Source organism: Colossoma macropomum, unplaced genomic scaffold (genome assembly GCF_904425465.1).
Source record: "Colossoma macropomum unplaced genomic scaffold, Colossoma_macropomum, whole genome shotgun sequence".
NCBI lineage: Eukaryota > Metazoa > Chordata > Actinopteri > Characiformes > Serrasalmidae > Colossoma > Colossoma macropomum.
This window is the reverse complement of record NW_023494810.1, coordinates 7,420,863-7,439,178: the sequence shown is the minus strand read 5'-3', so window position 1 is coordinate 7,439,178 and position 18,316 is coordinate 7,420,863. Positions and strand designations below refer to the sequence as shown.

The 18,316-nt window shown below is 40.3% G+C and overlaps 1 protein-coding gene across 1 annotated transcript in view; it reads right to left on the bottom strand.

The window, feature by feature from the left end:
* Positions 1 to 17,917, bottom strand: part of il17rd (interleukin 17 receptor D) — a 45,782-nt gene extending 27,865 nt beyond the window's left edge. The window contains 1 exon segment of the mRNA XM_036559222.1: positions 17,757 to 17,917. Coding sequence (XP_036415115.1) covers positions 17,757 to 17,876 — 120 coding nt within the window. The 5' untranslated portion in view covers positions 17,877 to 17,917.
* Between the last annotated feature and the right edge of the window lie 399 nt (positions 17,918 to 18,316).

Genomic DNA, 18,316 nt, shown 5'->3' with positions numbered 1-18,316 from the left:
CAACACCCTCTCAACGATTCCTCCAGTTTATAGCCCTCCGCAACGAGCAACATAACGCCCCCCCTCGCCTCTTTTCCTTCCCTTTGTTCCTGTAGTGAAGCTGGTCCTGCTGGGAGGAGAGACCGGGGCCCATTGGCCTCTCTGATGTCCTTGCCTTCAGTGCTCCCTAATAGCCCCAGCAGTCATTTGGCATCCTGAAACTTCAAATGGACAGTTTGGAGTTGGGGTAGAAGAGGGAGGGGGCAGTGCTGTAACTGGGGTCCATAAACTCGCAGCATCCCATGTGGCAAACGAGCAGAAATGCTGCCCGTGAGGTAAAAAGAAAGGAGGTCAGTCGCCGGTCAAACAAGAGTCCTAGCACTTTATTAGGCCTTATTAAGAGAATGCAAGGGAGGGAAAGGCGACTGTGTGTTTGGAAAAAGCTTAGCCTTTTGCTTAATGACCTGGCTCATTAAATACCATATGAAAAGCTGAGAATACTTGATGAGCCCAAGCAAGGCAAGGTTAACCCTGGACCATAAGCAAAGTAGCTTTAAAGTATATTATTGGTGAAAAATGAATCTGAAGTATCAACAGTAACAAAGTTTCACCACAACCTGTTCACCTGTATATATCGCTTTTGTCAGAACAAAACCTTGTATTTCCAATATGGTAACTTTACAGGAGAAGGAAAAAACCTACTTACCTTTTAATGCAAGTCAGTGGAACCAGACTTTTTTCCAAGTCATTTTGGGTCATTTCTTTTGGTCCATTCATTGTGAATCTTACATACAATGTAAAGGGCAACAAGCATTTTCAAATTATGTAAAAACTGAAAAATGACAAAAACGGAGATAAGGTTTTGTTCCGACAGCAGCGATGTGTGTATGTACTTGTAAATGCTACCTCAAAGAAAGAATGTACTCACATTGCTTTTAAAGCCATAAAGCTAGAAAGTCATTCTAAACAGCAAGCTGACTGTTACTACTGTTTTCAGGTATGTGATGTACTTTTATTTATTTTTATGCATTTCAGTCTGTCAAAAAGTGTCAGAAACCATATAAGTAAGTCTATTTGAGATCACTCAACAACAGATTTTAAGGCATTGTGATGACTCAGGCAGTTTGCACAATGCTAAGTGATGATGTAAGCTTCCGCTACATTAGCTTCATGGCTATAGAGCAAAACTACAGACACCAAACACGTTCCAGCTGAGCAAAACTGTTAATTTTTCACCAAACCATTCCTTAAACAGCGCACAGTTAAAAAGAAATTATTTCAGAAATTTTCTCTAGAACTTCTCCAGTATTTCACATCAAACCACTATGAATGACTCTAATAACATCGTAACCATTTAATTATGCACAAGCAGAATTCTCACAATAATTGATAAATACAAACTATTTACAAAGCACCATGTGTGAGCATTACAGAGCTTTACCCTATATCCTTCATCTTCTCTGAACTGGGCTAGCTTCTTATATGATTAAATAATTTATAATGATAACTATATTCTGCACAGATGGCACACAACCTTGTTAACATTCATATTTCTTCATATTTATATTCAATAGACTAGATGGTTCACCCCTTCCCCCACCACCATCCAAAAGATGAAATGGACCAGTATGTTTCCATGGCTGTGCCCATACTGTGCAGACTCATGCAGAAGGACATGCCTGGACAGACATCAGCAGCAGGTGAGGGCTGAAAGATGTGCGCTTCCTGTAGCACCAAAACCTGCTGTCAGCCAGGTGTTCCGTCTCCCCTCTGAATAATAACAGTAATTAAATCATCTGAGGGAGAGAAGCTTCAGAGAAAACAGCCTCTCATCCTGGACTCTCTCTCCACATTTCTTTCTTCCTGTTTCGCCCTTTTCACACCCTTCCAGCACACCATGACCTTCTGAGCTGATGCCTACAAGCACATGCATATCTGACTAGGACTGTACGATATACTGTTTGTTTACGTTCATCATAATATTGATCTTCTCAAAGCTGTTATCACAGATGTCTGGAATATGTTAATTAGCCTCTAACTAATCACTGAATGTTTTATTGCGTGCTGTGAGCATCCTGACCAATCACAGATGTTCTTCAGGCTTTTGGCTGCTTCAAGGGACTCGCACGATGAAGTAATGCATGTCAATCTATGACCACATCAACCGTCGATGGTTCTAAAATATGATTCTCTATATTCCATATTGTTATATTCCACGTCCTTATCGTGAGACCCTAATATCTACTAACTCTCTGATGTTCCAGAGCAGCTTATTATGTAAGCTTATCATATTTTATACATAATTATTGAGCATGCATGGTAGTTCATTCATTTTTTGCTGGATGTGTCGCTGTCCCGTTGTGTTTAAAAGGTGCCTGGGTTTACACGGGCCTGTTCCCCTCTCCTCTTGGCATCCAACCTAACACATGAAGTTAATTTAATGAGAACACTGCCAGCTATGTTACAAGTGGAGATGGTTCTCTTTAAATTCCCCATTAGCAGTAACCCATATGGAGACAACTCCAAACAAACCGGCACAGACCACTTTTTCAAAAGGGGAAGTATTTGTTTGATCCACAGGGTCCCAAACCCGGCTCCACACCCCCACAACTCCTTGAACCTCGGAAAGGAAGAGGGAGGGTAGGGGGGAGAATGTGCCTCTAAATGTTTTTCCCCCTCAGAAAAGAAACATGTATTCTATCATCTCGCATTTGCCGAATGGAAGACAGGCCTCATAGGGATACTTTGCCGACACTGATTAATTAGGGCAACGTTGCTGCTGGTCTTGGGTAGGATGGGGGCAAAAATGGGGGGAGGTGGGGAGGGTTGTTGGGGCAACTACTAATCTTGTAGCCCTGGGGGGAAACGAGGGTTAGCTTAATTAGCCGGCAACATTTGTTGGACTTATGTGTAAAGTTCAAGTCTCACCCCTCCTCTGTAGCCCCCACACCCACCCCCTTTACAAATCTCCCCTGCTTTTCAGAACTAGTGGGTTGGTACCTGTTTATAAGAAGATCAGCTCCATATGGCTTCCAGATGATGCCCAGAAACAACAGTACAAATAAATATCAAAACAAAATGAAAAGAATCATCATAAATCATCAAAAACAGACTACGCGTTGCTAGAAAACCAAATTAGCAGCTTTCTAAAAAATAGATAAAAAAAAGAGAACCATCATCACTGACATAATTGTTTTTGTGATAATGGTCTTTGCAATAGTGATATCAGTGAAGGCAACTACTGTGTTATGCAAATGAACCAATGTTTTTGACCATTTACTTTGAGCACTCTGACCAATCACAGATTCAAACCAATATTTCTGTGAGTCAAAGTATTCATGCACCTCAACAAGAGTAAATTATTTTTGGTCCAAACAATTCAGGCCAATCTTTAACCATGCCAAGTGACTGATTAACCAGTGTGGATTAATATACTGTTGCTTTCAGAACAAAACCCACATTTTTTCCATCATTAAAAAAAAAAAACAGCTGCCCTTTGCACTGTATGAACATTTCATAATGAATGGGCCAATCAAAACAATACAAATTTAGTTGGAAAAAATCTTTTTACATTAACTTTCATTGCAATTTTTGAAGGCTTTTTCTTTCTCCTATGAAGCCACCATTTAGGAGATGGTAAACACCAAAACACTTGTTACCACTGACCTTGGTGACGCACAATTGGAGACAGTTAACAATGAAAGGAATTGTAATTTACTGCATAGGCAGAATAGGCTGGTCTTGAGGAATGGAGCCAAAATTCCCTCCCAGAGCCATTAATCCAACTTACAGAGCAGGAAGTGCAGCAGGAAGCTTTGGCAGGCCTAAAAGGGGTTAAAGGTGGAGGTTGTAGCGCTCCATCAGAAAGCTTGCGCTGTATGAGATTATAATATTGCTTCTCGGATCTCCCTGATCGGATGATGTTAAGCCGCTCCCACTGGGCTTGTTCCCCTGCTCTACGAAAACAAACAAAACCCCAAGATCACTTATCACTGTTTGTCCAGCAAATTGGCCGAACTATGAGAGCAACAATGGCACAAGCCCGGATTTTAAGGAACTGTGTGCTCTCTGTTATATTTCAATCGGACTAACAGGACAATGAAAAACTTTGCTGCTAATGGAGGACAGACCATCACAGTTGTTAAGGTCCATTTAATTTTATTTTTCCTCTGCACAGAAAATTGGCAAGAGGCAAGAGAAAGAAGTTAGGCCAGTAGCAATGAAAGGCCAAGAGAGAACGACGTGACTTCTGGAATGTTGTGCTATGAACTCTAGCACATTAGCCACTTGCTGTAAGAGACTCCTAAGCAGCCTCACCATCTGTCCTTTTTTTTGCAGAGCTGGGCTGTCCAAAAATTCCCCTTTCCCAGCATCTATTTCAAAGTACACCTTCAAAGCACTCCCACTTGCAGAAGCCTACAGATGGGTATCATTTAAAGGCGGGGGAAGAGAACTGCCTAGTGACTCAAAGAGAGCATCGCTGATGTCTGTTCAACAGTTCCCAGATGAAATTACATCCACACCTTAACAAACCTGTGAACTAAGACACAAAAAGCTAAAAAAAACAACCAATCAAACAACTCGATAACTATTTACCTCCACCTAACAACCAAAAATGAGAGTTTCAGCCGAATGTTCCATGATGCCCACCCAGAACTAAAGCTGACCGCCCATGGTCATGGGTCCAGCTTGTCCAAAGAAGGAGGAAATGAGCACCTTTTTGCATTTGGCTTGACAAATCTGACCACAACTGTGCTCTGACCAGCAACCCCAGCATGCTGTTCTCATTATCCCAACATGTGTCTCCCATTTCGCGTTCCCAAAAGGAGTCATTTTCTGGGACAATCGCCTTTGTGTCCTTTATCTGAGACCTACTAATGCTAATTAATCACCACATTTTTTCATGTTTCTTTCAAGTGGGCTTCGGGACCCACAAAGCTATCAAATCAGGACTGCTGGCACGCTTGACTGTGGAATTTGTTTTGTATGCCTTAAAGGTTTGCAGAGTCACCTTTCAGGAGTCACATGATACACTTATGGAAAAAGGCTAGTGCTGGCTATACAAGCCTATAACATAATCTGAGGTAAAATAGTAAACGGTAAATACAACATTGCCCAGGACTCTGAGACTATACTGCTAAGACATTAGATACCTACCTAACCTATAGCTTGATTTTATCTTTTCTAAATGCACTTTACCATGTAATTTGATAATTCTACATTTATTAAATGTAAATTCTTGCATTCGTGCGGCACGCTCATACAGAATTTGCATGGTTGCATTCCCTGCTAATGGCACATAGCTGCAGGTGGTCATATGGCACCAATGAGGCAAGTATCGGTTACCCAGATCTCTGCAATTATACTTGACTCAGAGCAAGTATTTATCTTGACGGCAATTACAAACATCCTCATACTTGAACGTAGTTCCAAACATGAGAGTGGCTAAGAGAAGCTTTGATGGTTTCAAGAACCCTCAGCCATCTTGATGAAAAGGAGTGGTGTTGATGTTGGGTACTCATGCATACCAGTGATGAGCTCTGAACAGTAGTCTTAAATTAGGGCTAATCAAATTCACCATTTAAATCACATAACAACAATCGGGCCATTGCCCACACATTCTTCAGCTTCCCAGGAAGAGGCTGAGAAGAGTTGTGCTGATATTATTTTAAATCTACGACAAAAAAGGAAGCAAAACATAAAATTTTTCTATTTGTCCACACAAAAGTGTAGTAGGTGTAGTTCAAGTAAATGTCTTGAAATGAAGGTATGATCTTCGATATTAAGCTAAAACAAACTGAGTCACTATGCATTAAGTTAATGTCCATTATTTGCAAAATGCCAAGCATTAATAAATTAGAAATAACAGCTTTGAGTTTTTAGGTCCTGATGTTGGTACATTTACACATCTGGCAGGTTTGGTTCTATTAAAACGAACTCTAGCACTGTTAGAGTGGTTCTTTGGACCAAGCGTGAACACTGCCACTCAAACTCAAGCGCACGCCAAATTATGTGGACTGAGACCCCCTGACAAGATCGGTAATAGCCTCTGTAGGCAACTTCAATGGTACCCCCAATAAACTCATTCCTGTCGCTGTTTTGACATGCGGATGTTTTTTAAGAGCTCTTCATGAGCTCTAAATACGTATTTGAATAATGGATAATGTTGCACACCCAAAGCAGTTGTAAAATATTTCATATATACCCACATAACCACACACGTCAATGATAATGTATTATGTATTAATGTTAACAGTTTTCACTGTTTTATAAAGGCAGTAAGACACACAAGGCCATGTATTCCCATACTTTTTCCCTGCTCTGCTGTAGAAAAGCCATGGTAAAGCATGGTCCCACAACACATACTGCTCTAGAACAGGGAATGCAGAAGCAAATAATTTCACATACTTTCTTATATTTTTAATTTTATTTACTATTTTTGGTCTGAGTAATGAAGCGACAACATGGCTTGTTAAAAAAAGAACGTCGACGATAAAAACAGTGTTTAAAAACGAATGAACGGAGAACGATGTTTATATATTAGCATAAGTGTCACTGCGAAACAAATTACTTTAAATAAACCTACCCACAAAATCCTGTTCTGAAAATAGATTATAAAAAAACCCGGAGCTCAATATGAAGTGTCCTCCAGCGAGTGTGTCTACCCTTGACAGCTCAAGAATGTGAACTGTATTATTTAATTATTGTTTTAAATTATTTAATTTGATTTTTTTTTCTCTGTGGTAAACTTGTTTAAAGTTTTTCTTCAGATTTTTTTTCATAAAGATTTTTTGCCTTTTTTTATACAAAAAACAGCCAATGGCCATACAATTTAAAAGTTCAAGAGAAATGTGTTCTATCAGGTTCTCCAATGAAAATTAGTTCATCAAAATGTATCTGATGTGTGTTATTTTATTTCCTTAGTTGCCAGAACTAATCATTAATGGTTAATTATGTAAAGGTAACCAGTGTCACCATCTACTTACCTTAGTTTGTTTATCTGTGACTTTTTATCCCTATGACATTTGTTTACATCTTTTAGTTTGGTGTGAACCCAAAGCCAGAACTAAAATGCAAATATGTAATGTACCACTTTCTGTTTTGGTCTGAACTCCAGATATTAGCACTCTTCAAAAACTCTCCAGGACGGAATGAATCTACTCTTTTAATCTACTCTTCTGAAATTAAGGTATAACCAGCAAGCTACAATGGCAGGACGGAATGAACCTAGTCTGCTCTTACCTACTCGTGTACATGGACTGCATGGTGAATTATCTTAGAGTTAAAGAGATTTGGAGAGTACTAGAAGAGGCAGGATGAGAGGTCAGGAAGGCCAGGCCTGATGAGGGGCCTCAATGGCAGTTGATCAAATGCCGCAGGGCAGTCTGGCTTGATGTTCCCTCGCTCTGTTTTGCTTAATGCCTTTCCTGTTTGACTCCAATCAGCATTTGTCGCAACCAGGCCCTTTGGAAATGCAACCATATGCTATGACATTAGCGCTTAAGAACTTATTGGCTCATTTTTGTAAACAGATCCTTTTCATGCACAGGCTAGGTGCTCTCTTGGTCTTACTCACAAATCTGTTCTCTCACACTCACACACACACACACACACACACACACACACACACAAACACAAACAATACATGGGTCTCCTTGTGCTAGTTTCAGCAGGGAACAAATCACCAAAGCAGTGAAGAATGCTTCAACTGCCCTCACGAGGGACATCAACGAGTGTGAGTAACACACGCATATAACACTCATGCCTTTAACAGAAAGCTGAATTCCTTGCTGGACAGCCTGATAGCTTTTCCAGCTTCGAACGCTCCTGATGGTAGTTGCCCCTTCACGCTGATCTATGACCAAGTCCCAGCCTGAAGGACGAGAGGAGGGACTGCAAAACTGGTCCCAGATCAGCACTCTTCATCATTCCACAACAAGGCAGTCTTCACAGGTGCCTGCTTACACACTTCTGCCCTCTGAACCCCGTGAAGCATCTTAAACGGATTTAAGAGCCTCACTGCTGGTCAGCACACGACAAAGGCTGACCTCCAGTGCTACTGTGCTATACAAGATGGGGGGGGGCTCCCACATGAGTCATTTGATTATACATCTGGTGTGTCCAGCTTCAGGCCTGGAGGGCCAGACAACCTGGTGATTTCCATGATCAAACACAGCAGTCAGTTTCCAGTATGGCTGAACAATATATCATCTGTTATCGCAATACTGGTCTTTGCAATAGGCCTCCGAAGTTATTCTGTAGTCTCCCATATTAGGAACTCAGAGTCCAAGCAGATATCTGAGATATATGAGTTCTGTTTTTCTTAAAATCGCTGTTCTACAAGAGCGTCTGTTGAGCTGCACTGGTTGAACACACTTGCCTGGGGTGTGTGGGTGGGGTGGATCTGTGTGCCACAGCGACAGGTAAATATACAAAAAGACGCTTATGTTTGGGTGTATGTTTTAGGACATCCTATAACCACAGCATCAAATTTCAGACAAAAATGTAAAATAAGATAAAACGGCCTTAGACAAAAACGCATTAGGCTAAGCTAAGAGAGCACAGAAACCACAGCCTCGGACAGTAAAGTCAGTGAGATCCTCCTTCTTACTGGTTTTGTGGCCAAACAAAGATTGTAATATATAACAACCACAAATTTACGGAACTGCGTTATTATTATGATCTTTTATCTTTTATTTGACAGATATTAAGCTTCAACTCACACAATACCATCAAAAAACTACCAAAGAAAATATATTATATAAATAATACATATTAAACACGTAGTGGAAATTAAATTTAAAAAGTAAAAGAAAGGAAAAGACACACACACACACACACACACACACACACACACACACACACACACACACACACAACCACCTACAAAATGCTTTTTTAACTGTTTACCATTGATATTTTCACTAAATGTGTTTTAACATATTGCTAAGTTATAACACAATATGTAGTGATGTACAACTGCAATCTAAAACAGTGTGTTTGACCTAGTGCTCAAGTGTTTTGATCTGATCTACATGCTCAATAAAGCTAAAACATGTCAGAGTTAGTGCGAGATAGCGTAAATTTAAACCACAACCTTAGTCAAGTTCTTCGTTAATGCATTCTTTTATCTTGCTAGCAATGTTGACTCTAATTCACCTTATGAGAAAGGTGTAAACACAGCAGGTAGATACTTCAGGAAACACGCCCAGACTTGTCCGCTAAAAGGGAATGACATGAGAGCAGCTCAACCTCAAAGTTTCCTCAAAGCCTTTCATTTGGATTTCAGGGAACCTGGATTAATTGTTCCTAGTGATTAAAATTGGGAAAATACCCGCTTTGCATTGTGAATTTAGGCTGATGGTGACACGGTGGACAGAGTGGGCCTGTGGGGAAGGAGAGACATCACGTCTGTTTGCCAAATTGCACAGTGGGCAGACCTGCCAGATGACATTACTGAACAATAAATGTCTTCATGGGGAGGATGAGGGCTTGTGGGATTTGAAGTCTTGTATTTCATGCTATAAGAATGCACTACCGCCCTGGGCCTTCCAGAACTCGCCGACCATGAAAAGAGAGGAACTGCTCTGCTTCTCTAATGGAAAACACAGTGCATGTGCTAAATAAGGTTGATGATCACAAATGCACTCACGTAACTGCCAAATGATCCAAGCTTTTTAAAAGAAATGCTCACCTGTGGGCCTATTTATGACTGCAGAGTTTGCAGAAAAAGGATGAGTTGTCAATTTACCCAAACTGAAAAAGGTTTGTATATGTTTACATATCATCAGTTTCATGATAAATTGTGTGATGATGGTATGCTTTTCTGAGTCTTTCGTGGGTACTGTTAGTATTTCTAGAAAACTGAATAACTGCATGCATCAAAAGGACAGATTTAGACCAATTACAGAACCTTTAAACATCCACCACCAGTGTACAATAACTGCATACTAACAGGTAATTGGAGGTCAGCAATTATGCATATATTATTTTATGCACTTATGTTATTTAACTGGTTGATTTCTTCTTAAATGCTTATTTTTTTTCTAAGTGCTGAATAAAAGAAATTACTTATACATAGTTTTATAGACTTTTTAAAGGTTTCATATCATGAAAAACTACATTTTCCTTATTTATTTTTAAATAAATGAGTTTGATATAGTACGTAAACAAACTTCAAAATCTATCATTCACTCCAGTCCATACGAACGACATAAAAAAAACTAAGCTGTAAAACCGGTGTGTTTTGGAGTTGCTGTTTTTGTGAGGTCACAAAAAACAACTTATTTGCATACATACAGCAGTTTAGCCCCACCCATTCATGCTGAAGAAACGCCTGCTCATAGACTGTAACATGCCATTTTTGTTGCTGTGCCTTTATGACACAGTAAACCAAGATGGCGGCATGGGTGGCAGCCATGGTGAGAGCATCGTCTGTTTTGTGCTTGTTTTTGTTTGTTAATGTTGTCTACTGTACGCCAAACTCAGTAACAGCCTTGTCTGGTCTGTTCAGTATGTTACATGTCATACATGTGTGCACCCATCAAGACAAAGTCCTTGTATGTGTAACATACTTGACGAAAAGTAGTGATTCTGAAATATAATGATACAAAGAGTCCTGGACTGCATTTTGAATGAGGCTCAATACAGAACAGCCACATATAACAGAGGTCAATTATACAGACTAGTCTTAAAGGCACATCAACAAAAGAAAGCCTGTTTAATTCTAAGGAATAAAGAGAGGTTGGAAAATGGTCAAGGTAAAAATGGTAAAAATGAATAATGAATGCTTTTGGTACATGAAATCACAGAAAAGTTAATAAAAAGTTAAATAAAATATAAAAAAAAAAACATTTTATCCAACTTCAACCATAGAAAAAGTAAATACTGTGATGCACTTGAAAATGTCAAGTATTGTGATGCTATACTTTTGCTATATCGTTCACCCTTAGTGAAGAAAGCTATGGAGTCACTAAATGGTGAAAAAACAAGGACACTTTGGCTCTTTATAACCGTTCCTAACATTTAAAAAAAAACACTAAGTTATCAAAGCAGTCCAAGCACTCTAAAGAGTCATTCCATCCCCGAATGGCATTGCGGTCATGCCTAGCCAGCGGCACAGTCCTAAAACTCTGAAGTGAACCCTTTTACTTCATCCTCTGAAGGAGACACCCTGCAATCTCAAACCATTGCCTGAAACCTAAAGTCAGGAAGTTCTTCAGCATCAGATCCTTGATTAGGCCAGAGGAAAGAGCAGCTAATTGATTGTAATGACTTCAACCTGTGGGCTAAAGGGAAACCTTTGGACGAGCATGACCAGTGCATATCAGGTTACGGTCCTGAGGGATGTCCTCCTTCAAAATCTCTGATGGTTGAATAAAACAAAAAAGAAATACATTACTGTTTACTTTTGCTATTGCAATATTTATAGAGCAAACTCTTGATCTAGGAGATTACAACAAGATTTTGACCAATCAGGGACACCCCAGAGGTGACCAGAAGTGGCTGGACTTTTAATTTACTTTCAGCATACCTTCGTTTACCAGCGACATCGCTCCATTCACGTCGAACAGCAGGGCACTTGGGTCGTCAAAGGAAGCGCTGTGGCTGAAAGGCCCCCGGACCCCGCATTCAAAAAAGCTGCGCGGCAAGCTGGCCCAATTCAGAACTAGCCAACCAGGGATTTTCCCACCGCAGCACAAGGCACGGCCTCCAAGGTTACGAGCTGCTTGGATGGTTTTCAATGCTCCCTTAAGATGGTGCAGAAATAACTTAGCCCCTCTGCACCCCCCCACCACCACCACTACCACCACACACACTCTTTCCTCTTTCCACACCGTGAGCGCTATGAAACACTCCTCCCGTCCCATCATTCATCTGCAGCCAGATGTTACGAGAACAAGAAAAGAAAAACGTGCGGGTCCTTTTGAGATAGGAGGAGGATAAAAAAAAAATAGAGGCAAATGAAGGAAGGTGTCCCACATGTGCTCTCATGCCAGGACTTGCAGAGGATTCAGGGACTGGAGTCATAAAAGAATTGGCTGCAGCTCTGTTTGTGTATATCCAGGGACAATGTAAAACATTTTCCTTTGTGCTTTTGTGTTCTGTTGACACAAAATATTGATATATATGACTTGAGATGGCCGGTGTAAAATAATTTCATGGCCCAGAATGAATCCTTATGATGTAACTCTATGAATCTGTAACTAGAGATGGCACAATACCACTTTCTCTTTCCCGATACCAACCAGCATCGACATTGAAAACAACATTGATTCAATGATTTTTCTTGAAAAACTACTTAAGCTTTAAAATGAGCTATTTTTCCACCGATTTTTCAAAAAAAGATGTAAGCAAAGTCATTCAGAGTGGTTTGGTGTGAAATGCTCTGTTCTAGAGAAACTTACAGAGTCAGAAATGTTCACAGCAGTGCTGATAGGAACCAGACGTCCACCTCTAAAAGCTTCCTTATGGAAAGTCACTACAATAAATGATTAGATATATATGCTGCCTGATGTCTGACACATTGTCTTATGATAGCTTTGTGATCAGTTTTGCCTTAGAATGTATTTTAATCAATTTATTTTAATCCATTAATCCATGGTGAAGGAGTACATGCTTACCATCTTACCAAAACTTACCATCATCAACACATATATATATATATATATATATAAATATATAAAGACTCACAAGACATGTATAGGTTCACTGGTGGTTTTGGATAGTAAATAAAATGGCTATATTTGTGCTGCAGACATGGTGACCCCTGGTTCCTATCACCACCACTGTAAAGAAATCTGAGTCTGTATGTTTCTCTGCATTTAACCACCGTTTACATCTCAAGTACTGAATCATCTATACATTTTGAGAAATAGGTGGAATTCTTCTTCAAACACTACATCAACCCCATACGGATACCCATCGATACAGATATGCCAGCTCTATTTGTAACTAAAAGCCTGGTGACTGCTCAAAGATTCACTACTTCTAATTGCAGAGCTCTTCAGAAACCTGAGTTAATGGGGTTAAAGAGTTACATATTACTTAAAGCTTGGACTGATGTTGCTTCTTGGCCAAGAACAGTCTCAGCTTGTCCATTTTGAGGGAACTGAGTTACTCTGATGTCCCGTGTAAAGTGGCTATTCTAGGTATGAATGTAGATCTGAAACTCTATTATGCATAGAATCTGCTTATGATATTGTTTTATTGGATATTTTAGTATTTCTGTTGACACCAAGACCAAGAAAAATTCTTTGTACTTCTGTACTTGGTGATTAAAGCCTCTAATTCTGATTCTGGCAAGGGTTAAAAGCACTCAGTAGGATAAATCATATTAGCAGCATGACATCTGTTTTTAAGAGTATAAAGAAGAAACAATTGCTTTGTTCTATTATATACTGTAATGTATTTGGGCTTATATGAGGAATTCTCTAGGTACTATATTGTATGAGGCTACACCAAGTGTAACATGTTCCCTAACTCAATTCTATATTAACTGGGGAAGTAACCAATATTCCGATAGATAAACATTAGGAATGCTCCAATATTGGAATTGTGGGCCGATGTAGATATCTGATATGCAGAGACTGGGGCTACATCTATAGGGAATAGGGAATAGCATTACAAAGCAGCCTAAGATTTCTGCAGGGTTACAAACGCAGTAAAATGAATAAACGCAGGTCAGTGTGGCCTAAACAATAAGCACTCCAGAATACAATAAATACATCAATATATATCGATCTGAGATGACGATCAAATCTAAACATCCATCAGATGTGGGTCATTTATTTCAGTAAATACCTGCAGATACTGATGCAAATCCGATATCACTGTGCATCCCTAGAAGTAACCATATCGCACAAAGAGATAAAGAGAGTTATCCAACAAAAGCTGGTTCTCCAGGTGCTCCAACACCATACCTCCATTTCTGACAGCCTACCTGAACAAAAGCTTCTATCTACAGTAGCATAGACAATAGGGGCAGTTATCTTCACAGCGGTTATTCCAGCGACCCAGGTGGCTTTAACTTTTATGTGGTTGTAAGCACTGGCGAAAAAGAATACAAGTGATTTCTCTTGTACTTCAAACTGGCCTCTGTGGCTTACATAAAAGCAACACAGTGCAGGTCTCTGCTTATAGGCTAAATCAAAGATTTGCAACTGCAGCACCTTGAAAACTGTTGTTCACCTTGGAAACAATGCTTGGGATCCTGGCTGATGTTTCTGAAACTTGGCTGACATCACCCTCCGCTCACTGAGCCCATAACTTAACCAGATGACGGGGAATGGGATTGCTAAACCGATTACACAGCTGGTAATATCCGTCCGGCAATGAATTCCAGCGTTGATTGGCTTAAGTCATTCATTTCTTTAGCAGAGATATGGAATATGAAGTTGATCTGTCGGAGTGGAAAGGAAAGTTTGGCTCATTTTGAAGGTTTGAACAATTCTTTGGCTGTTGTGTGTCTCAGAGAACCAAAGGCAGGATGCTATTGAGCCGAGAGGCCTGGGAGTTCCGGAGAGCAGGAGCTTTCATCCAAAGCCAGCTTGCCCCCACTGGGGTTCTCCGTGAAGCCTCCAACCCCCTCAGCGGGAGCCAAGCATGGCTCAGAAGGAGTGAAGCCCAATTTATATGTCTACCTTTATTTGTTCTAAGCCTGAGAAGCTTATCATTCTACAGGGTATAAGAAGGCAAGGTACAATGAAGGAAATGCCATTAAATTAGCACTATACAGTATATAAGTCAGATGTTTCTATGGCTGCGTGATGTGGAAAATTTATTAGTCTTGTGATTATATTGCTATAATTGCGATACACCTTGTATTAAAAAAATACTGTGACAGGATTAAATTATGCATTATTTTTCCCAAAATAATTTGCTTTGTTGGATTACATGCATGCTTCCATTCATCAAAACAGCCATAGCAACTCATCTAGAACTGTGATTGCACACAGCACCCTGTGATTGGTTAGAGGACTTATTTGCATACAACAGTCTTGGCGATATCTGAATTGTAAAGGCCAATACTGCAATAGCAATTAATATTGTGCAGCTCTGATTTCTACATTATTCCAGATTAAACAACATATTTATGCTACAACTCAAGTCTTTTCAGACATAAAAACACCCTAAAACAGGAGTGCCCAAACTTTTTGTCTTGGGGGGGTCCAAAGAGCAATGTTTGTGGTGGGCCGAGGGCCAAAATAACAAAACAACATACAAATATAGAAGGTTATGTAATTTGGGCTTTGAAACTATAACATTAGACTATGTTTTGTTGCTAAAATGCTTCAAAATACAATTTAAAAAAAAATATATATATAGCCTTGTCGTAAAACACTGAGCTCCAAGCTGAAAAGCTTTAAAATGCACAGTGGTAGACCTACACCACTTGCTCCAGAAGTGGTGAATGACGAAAGCAAACAATGACCAATCCAGCCAAGGACTCTGAGCTGCCTGAGCTTTAACGCCACCCAAAGTCATTTTATAGGACTTTCCACTACAATATGCACATTGAAAATAAAAAAGGTGACAGGTTTGACGCAGAACAGTGCTGTGCACTTCAGTCCTTAACACCTGTAAAATAGTTTGTGGAAGCGTTTCCTTCACCAACTTGCCTGTTCGAGTACCAACTTTGAAGTGGCTGTGGAAGGAGGTGGCCTGTGGTTCGAGGGAGGAAATACCAAGGCATTTTAATGGAGCAAACGGTCCCCTTCACTTCCTATGGGAAATCACTTCAAAGCAGCCCTGCTACTCGGAAGACAATGCAGACAGAGCAATCTCTAACTCAATGGCATGTCAGTCATCCACGAACCACTGGGTTCTTGACTGGACCTCCAGCCAAGATAGCAGACAAAGAAATAACACACAATGGGCACTGAATCCCAATTTAAACACTGAGTCAAAATTAGGGCTGCATGATAAGGACAATAATATCTGGCGAGGTTATAAATTACACTGGTTAACAAAACAATTCATGTTCTTTGGATCATCTGAATGCCTAGATTAATCTGAACACCCACAGAAACTCATCTGGAACGTCCCAGGTTTGAAGAGATGTTCACGGCACACAATAAAAATTCAGTGATTTGTACGAAGGTCCACATATTTCAGCCCTCTGAGATATTGATACTCAACTGAATTGGCCAGTATCACAGTATTACTAACAAATGAGACCCAGCTCTAACAATACTGACATAAAACATCATATGCCAATAAAAAGGAAATCCTAAAAAATTTGACTATCCTACCAAAATCCAGCCTAATCTGTAATCACAGAGCCGTTCAACTGATCTGGATTATTATACTGCACATGATCCTTAACTGGCACAGAACTACAAAAAACTCAATTGGTGTACTTCCACTGCTTCCTCTACTGATCCTCCGGTTTAGCACAGTTCATTTGGTCACACAGAAGGCTCCAGCAGGACAATAAATCCTGCTGATTGTCTTCTTCACACATCCAACACCTGCAAATAGCACTTCCACATTGTGAATGGAATCACAGCATGAATGCTGTTAACACTGACTGACCAGACTACCTACAACACAAACGCCCCACACAATACTGTCCAAAGTCTAAAACCTTAACCAATTTTTCAAAGTTTCTCAATAATATATTCCTTGAGATGTAAACAGTCATTCAGAGTGGTTTGATGTGAAATGGTTATAGACATGCAGTGTCTATAGACAATAGAGACATACAGTGGTGGTGATAGGAACCAGGGGTCACCATGTCTACAACACAAATACAGCCATTTTACTTACTATCCAAAATCACCAGTGAACCTACATGTGTCTTGTGAGTTTTTATATGTAATGTTAATGGTGGTAAAATCTTGGTACATCTAAAAAAGTTTTCTTTGGTGACTATTTTGCCTTGCAACACCCTGCATGCTCCCCTCTGCCATGAATGCATTAAAATAAATGAATTAAAATACAATTTAAGACAAAACCTTATCACAAAACTGTCATAAACCAATGTCTGAGACATCAGGCAGCATATATATCTAAGTGTTCCATGCAATAACCTTATGTGAGGGGGCTTTCAGGCGTCTGGTTCCTATCACCACCACTGTGAACAATTCTGACTCTACAACTTGCTTAAGAACGGATTTCACACCAAACCACTCTGAATGAATTTGTTTACATCTCATTCATTTACTTATGCACAATTTCGGTGGAGCTGTCCTTTAACTTGCTTTCCATACGAAGCTTTAGTGGACTGCATAGTCGAATTTACCGCTCCACCTTAAACAGAGCCCAGTTACCTGTTTTTCGTACAGACGTTAGAATGCAACTGCTGCACCATTTAAGGTGGACCGGAAAATTCGAAAAACTTGAATTCAGGTAACTCTTACAGGAGCCAAACCACAAACTTGTTGCCTGCCAGCGCCACCAAAAATCACTTCCATAAACTCCAAGACATACAGACATTTCACAAACGCAGAAAAAGAAAGATTATTGTCAAAACCAAGGCTAAATCTTCTGAATGACAAGCAAAACGCTGAACCAGTCCTGAGAAGGAGACTCCGAATCCAGCCTACGTTGTCTTTACTCTGGGATCCCTGTAAGCCACAAAGTAGCACAAACTTACCAGCGTGAAGGTTTAGACACTATTTAAGCCACAAGTTCCGACTCTTTTAACCACCCAGCAGGACCCAGCTCGACTTCACCAACCTGAAGTTCGACTGTTTGTTTTGAAATGTCGCCCTGGTTTCTTCTCCTCAGACACTTTACGCCCTCAAAAGTACTGGGAGAGTCGTTTTGCTTACCTTGTAACCGCATTTTTCCAAGTTTCCCTTCTTTCCTCCACTGGCTGCACATTCTGTGCCGTGGAAGAAAAACAGGAGTAGCGTCGTTATGACCTGTGAGAGTCTAACTCGCTTTGCCATCCCTGCTCATCCATGAAGCCCCACTGAACTGCGAATGAACGGCGTTCCTCTTCGGAGTGTGTTGATATCCCAGCAGAGCGGAGCTGATCTCCGACAGGGGGCGCTAAAGGGAGCCACGGCGAGAGCCGGTTTAGGGGGAGCCCGGGCAGCTCTCTGGCCTGGCCAATTTCCATTTCTCCATTCAGGTCAAAACCGTGACTGCAAAACGCCAGAGGGCGCCCGAGAGTGAGTCCTAGGTGAATGGGGGTGAATGGAGCTAAACGGCTAAAAACGAGAAGTTAAAATAGTTTCTAATCACTTGTCCAGGACCTTCCTTTAATTTCAGAAAGTAGAAGGATGTGTTTCACTAAAAAAAGCTAGGAAAACTTACCTGTATGTTTCCGTTTTACTACAGTAAACGGGTTTGGGGCCGGAGGATGCTAGCAATACTGTTACTGAGT